At 39.1% G+C, this 4,896-nt stretch overlaps 1 protein-coding gene across 1 annotated transcript in view; it reads right to left on the reverse strand.

The window, feature by feature from the left end:
* MAP3K1 (mitogen-activated protein kinase kinase kinase 1, E3 ubiquitin protein ligase) overlaps window positions 1–4,896 on the reverse strand; it is a gene marked incomplete at both ends in the record, with an annotated part of 18,091 nt that overhangs the window by 6,479 nt on the left and 6,716 nt on the right. Inside the window, 6 exons of the mRNA XM_010147166.1 lie at window positions 3–1,248; window positions 1,568–1,757; window positions 2,003–2,094; window positions 3,147–3,268; window positions 3,708–3,998; window positions 4,765–4,894. Coding sequence (XP_010145468.1) covers window positions 3–1,248; window positions 1,568–1,757; window positions 2,003–2,094; window positions 3,147–3,268; window positions 3,708–3,998; window positions 4,765–4,894 — 2,071 coding nt within the window. The remainder of the gene's footprint in view (window positions 1–2; window positions 1,249–1,567; window positions 1,758–2,002; window positions 2,095–3,146; window positions 3,269–3,707; window positions 3,999–4,764; window positions 4,895–4,896) is intronic.

The raw sequence follows: 4,896 nt of genomic DNA on the forward strand, positions 1-4,896 counted from the left end.
TCGACCTGTAGTTGGGGAATTATTGGCAGGGCATCTTGAGACGCTGACATTGCCATAGCAATAGCTAAAGCTTCCTCCTCTTCAGCTTCCATCTTTTCCTTGCATTTTTGATTATGATTTACATCATCTTTGTAAGTATCATCATTTTCTGCCCTCTCAGGAGAAAGAACTGCAACTTCGGACTTGAATGTAACTGTGCCATCACTCGTGGGCATGGAGGCCTCGAGTAGGTCCTCAATACTGGAATTGAGCTCTGCATTAACATCCAAGCGACATTTTTCATCTACGGGTGTGAACACTGTCTCTTCACTTGGTATAACTGCACTGCTGCTACTACTACTATTGCCATCACACTGTGAAATATCATTCAGGTCAAGCGTCATACTGTGTTTTAAGGTTTCTCTCTGCTTGTTCACATCACTTGGGGTGGGTCGCGATGGCTTCGGTCTGTGTATGTGGCTGGATAGCAATGGTCTGGCTTGGGTAAAAACTGGAGAAAGTTTCTCTGGTTCTTTATTTTCAGAACAGTTTCTCTGAAACTGGAGAGAAAGTTTCCGCTGTGTTTGAGGAGAAGGTGAGGGAATTTTGCAGGGAACGAATCCCTGAGGTCTAAGCTTAGAGACATCTGTTACAGTGCCAGCTGGTACAGATGGATTTGAAGGAGACACAAGAGTTGGGAATAGTGATGGGGAATGACTGGATGAGGGAGAAGAGTTCAAACATTGACTGTGGGGTTTTCCTTTTGTTTGAATGGCTGGCTTTGGTTGCTCTGTGGTTACTGATGAAACAGGAAGTCCCACAGCAAGGCCAGCCAGCGTCTCGGAAATGTCCTCTGGACTGGCGCTCACTTTTTTATCACTTAAACCTTTCCCACTTTTCCCTGACAACTGGACAGTATTGTTAGGAGTATTATTTTCTGTAGCTTCTGGGGAGTTATCTGGTACAGGTAACAGCTGCAAAAAGTCTTCATGTCGATATTCCCCAGAGTGAATGTCCTCCATGCCTAGCTGGATGGCTTCTGCAATTTCCATTTCATCTGCTATTGCCATCAGACGTCGACGCATCCTTGTATAATGCGTTGAGCTCGTCACACTCAACATCTCTAACAGCTTTACAAAAACATGGGGCACTCTTGCCACCATTCTTGCTGCACTCAAAAATACTCTCCGTGATAGCTTACCAACCATTGAGTGGGAATTGTCAATAGACTGCAAGGCGAAAGTTAAGAGGGAGAGAAGTTTCTTATACCTAAAAAAAAAAAAAGGAAAATAGGTTTTTTTAAACACCAATATTCTAGTTAACTAATGCCCAGAAAGCCAGTTCAAGATAATGTATTTAGCTGCCAATTCTGCAGTAGAAAGAAGCCTTATTGCTGCACAAGTGCTTCAAAACTGATTCACAGGTCAGAAATTTTAAGAGGCAACGATTTACTCTGTAAGTAAGCAGACTTTTGACTATAAATATACACTATTTGTTTACAGGAAATTAGAACACCTTTTTTTTTTTTTAAGAAATCAACAACATCGTATTCAACTAAAAAGAATAGTCACATAATGTAAGTAAGTACCTGTCTACTACGGTATCAGCCTGTAAAACATCTCCACAGACAATGTGGGGATAAAATTCACCAGGAAATTCCAACAGAAGTCTGTCTATTAGACAAAGTCTCCCCAGTAGTGCTTGCCAGTTGCTAGATTCAGTTTGGGTTCCAAGAATACAATTTAAGACGTAATCAACACCACCAATACCAATGGACCCTATAAAAAGTTGATAAAATAAAATTAGATATGTTCACATCTAAATTCTGATCTAAAAAAAGATCAAAACTGTATCATACATAAATATACATTGTACATTTGTAATACACATTTACTCCCCTTCCAAACCGCTGATATATTTTTTTTGCCATGCTGCTATTGGATAAATCCCACATTAAATACAAAACACTTCGGTATATTTGCTCATATTTGTAATTCAATTATATATGAAGAGCCATTATTACCAGATTTAAGGATTTCTCTCCCAACTGCCAGCTCGCCCGCTTGGCCTTTACACATCTCCAACAGAGTTGAGACAGAAAGTTGACTTGTTCGACTGTAAGAAATTAAAGCCAAAAAATAACTCGTAGCAGATACTTTCAAGGAAAAACACCATAACAATTATATTTCAATGATCATTATCTTGGACTTGTGCATGGAAAATGATTTCACATAACTTTATTTCAATACATTCGATAATCCTCTATCTGTACGCTACCAGTAGCTGTGACATCTTTTACAGATACTTACTGAAATGTCATGTCTATCAGTAATAAGCAAACAGAAACCCATATAGGGCCTCATCCTCTTGCAAAAAGAGGCCAAATCCATAAATCCAGCAACACAAGGTACAGTTCTATTTCACTTACGCCTTTAGCTTTAGATATTCTATTGCTAGACTATTGCCAGGGCATCTCTAGCTACAGTTTCAGAAGAAATGCTGCTTAGGAACTAAATCCTAAGAAACAAAAATCAAAGTGGTGGATTTCATCTAAGTTTACAGTACAGGTGAAGAAATGGTTGGTCTGGCACAACAAATGGGGTAGCTTGCGACAGGAAGACAAGGCCAACTCAAGACAAATGCCAAGGGCATTGACTCAGAAAGGCCATCTCCTAACATTACATTGGGAAATAAAACGTAGAAGTGTTATGTTAACGCTTTATGGCACAGAGGTACAAGAGCTTTTGTTGAAGTAGGAATCATTGGTACTTCCTCAGAGGTACGTGCTGACTGCTTAAAGATGAGTCATGAGAATTAGACCAAAACAGTATCAACTGAGATGGAGGGGATGGCTGGTGACTGCACCTAACATCTTCCTTTATTTTAAGGGGGTAAAAGGCCTTATGAAAACAAAGTATCATTTAAGATCTGTAAGTACTGGAAAAATACAATCAGATGCCTTCAAAACTTACTCTTTCAAGTCAAAATTTTGTTGGTAGCAATTAGACTTTAATAAAAACATCATATATTTACACTTATGATCCACATATTTTATTTCACCGTCAACCATAAATGGTCTCCTAGTTCCACATAAACAGCTACAAATGAAGCTTCAAGACATTTCAGTAATCATCCAAAATTAATTTGAAGTTCATGAGGCACTATACCTGTTGGCATCTGCACATTTAACTAATATCGTCTCTACAACTGGCTTGAGAAGTCGCTGTAGTTTAGTCCTCTCTGCCAAAGTATGACAGGGAGTATATACCAGCATGGCTCTTAAAGTTTTCTAAGAGAAAGGAAAAAAATTGTAAATATGAAACCAAATTAGCTATGCCACTTTAAATTTTTTTAAAGAACTGTAAACAGTTTTATACAAATTGTATTCAAAATATCAGTGAAATGTTCAAAGGGTGAATAGCTTACTACTTATTTACTGTTAGAATTAGTCAGGTATTATCTGAGATTGGAAAGAACCCCAGTCATGCAACTACGATTAATACGCAGCACTGTAGCAAGCATTTCCTTATATTTGGCCAATGAAGTCAAGCCATTTCACTGCTGCTGACTATTTTGTTCATCCCGCTTTCGGGTGACGGTTAAAAGTCATCAGTGCTCAGCAACAATTACTAGCATTCCTCATTTCACATACATCCTCCTTTTCCCTCCCCTTCAAAAAGGAAGTAACTTAGAAATTACTAGAATACAATGAGTAAACAACTACTTACTAAAGCAGCAACATACACTTTGTAGACAGGGTCGGCACAGACCATGGACAGCACACTGCAGCAGGATTCCACCACCACATCTCCTGAGATACTGGTCTGAGATGACCCACTAGCTGCTCCCAGAGCTCCAGCACTTGTGTTGTTTCCACTGCTGCTTCCAGAATTCCCAGTGCTTTCACCATTAGCCAGTAATAGAGCACCGCTAACATCATGGGAAAGACGTCTAAGTGCCATCTCTCGTATATTCCAGTTTCGAGAAAACAAGCAGCCAACTAACTCCATTCCAAAAACCTGCCAAGGAAGAAGCAACATTACAAGAGTCAAAATGAATAAAACTCCAACTTAAGTACCTAAAAACAGCAGTCAAGAAGAGCAAAGAAATGATTCTGGTGAAAAATCACCTAAAAAAGTCTGACACATTCTTGCTAGCAACAGGTACAGTGTCTTAAAAAAAGATTCTGCGATAAAAGTGAAACATCATAAATTACAAGTCATTGGTTCTCCAGAAACGCTGTTAAGAGAAATGGGAGGATGACTGTGTGGATGGCTTCATTCACTTTGGATTTTAATTTTTCAGACTGGACATCGATACAAACAACCCTGAAACCAAGCGCTGGCTATACCAGACAAAAATTACAGCAGAATACGCTTTTTCACTCTTCTACGTCTGTGACCCCTGCTCAGCTGAACCCACCTCCAGACCTGAGAGGTTATTTAGGACATTCGGCTCCTGCAACACAACTTGGGTGGGTAACAGTAAGTGCCAACTTTGTGCTTATGTGACACTTGAACAACCAAAACCAAAGTTAGGAACACTAATCATATGGACCTTTAATAACAGGCATGAGATGAAGACAAGACCAAAACTGAAACCACAGTTCAAACAAGACTAGAAAAGCTTCTCTTCTAGTGAAGTTAAATATAATTCTTTCCAATAATAATTAGCCATAAAGCTGATAGTATGCAGAACAAATGTTTGAATTGTTGGTCGACCAAATCTAGCAAAACAGTTAAAAATCAGTTTTTATGTTTTAAGCTTTTTACAAAGCAAAATTACCTGAATCCACGGCTCAGCTAAATCCTTATAGGCAGAAGGGATCTGCTGGACCCCATAATGAGTAAGGTTAAAATTGCTATCTTGGGTTCTTCTCTGTGATCCAGCTGTAGATTGCTGCTGAGTTTGCTGCTG

This window comes from Eurypyga helias, unplaced genomic scaffold (genome assembly GCF_000690775.1).
Source record: "Eurypyga helias isolate BGI_N326 unplaced genomic scaffold, ASM69077v1 scaffold11832, whole genome shotgun sequence".
In the NCBI taxonomy this organism is placed as follows: Eukaryota; Metazoa; Chordata; class Aves; order Eurypygiformes; family Eurypygidae; genus Eurypyga; species Eurypyga helias.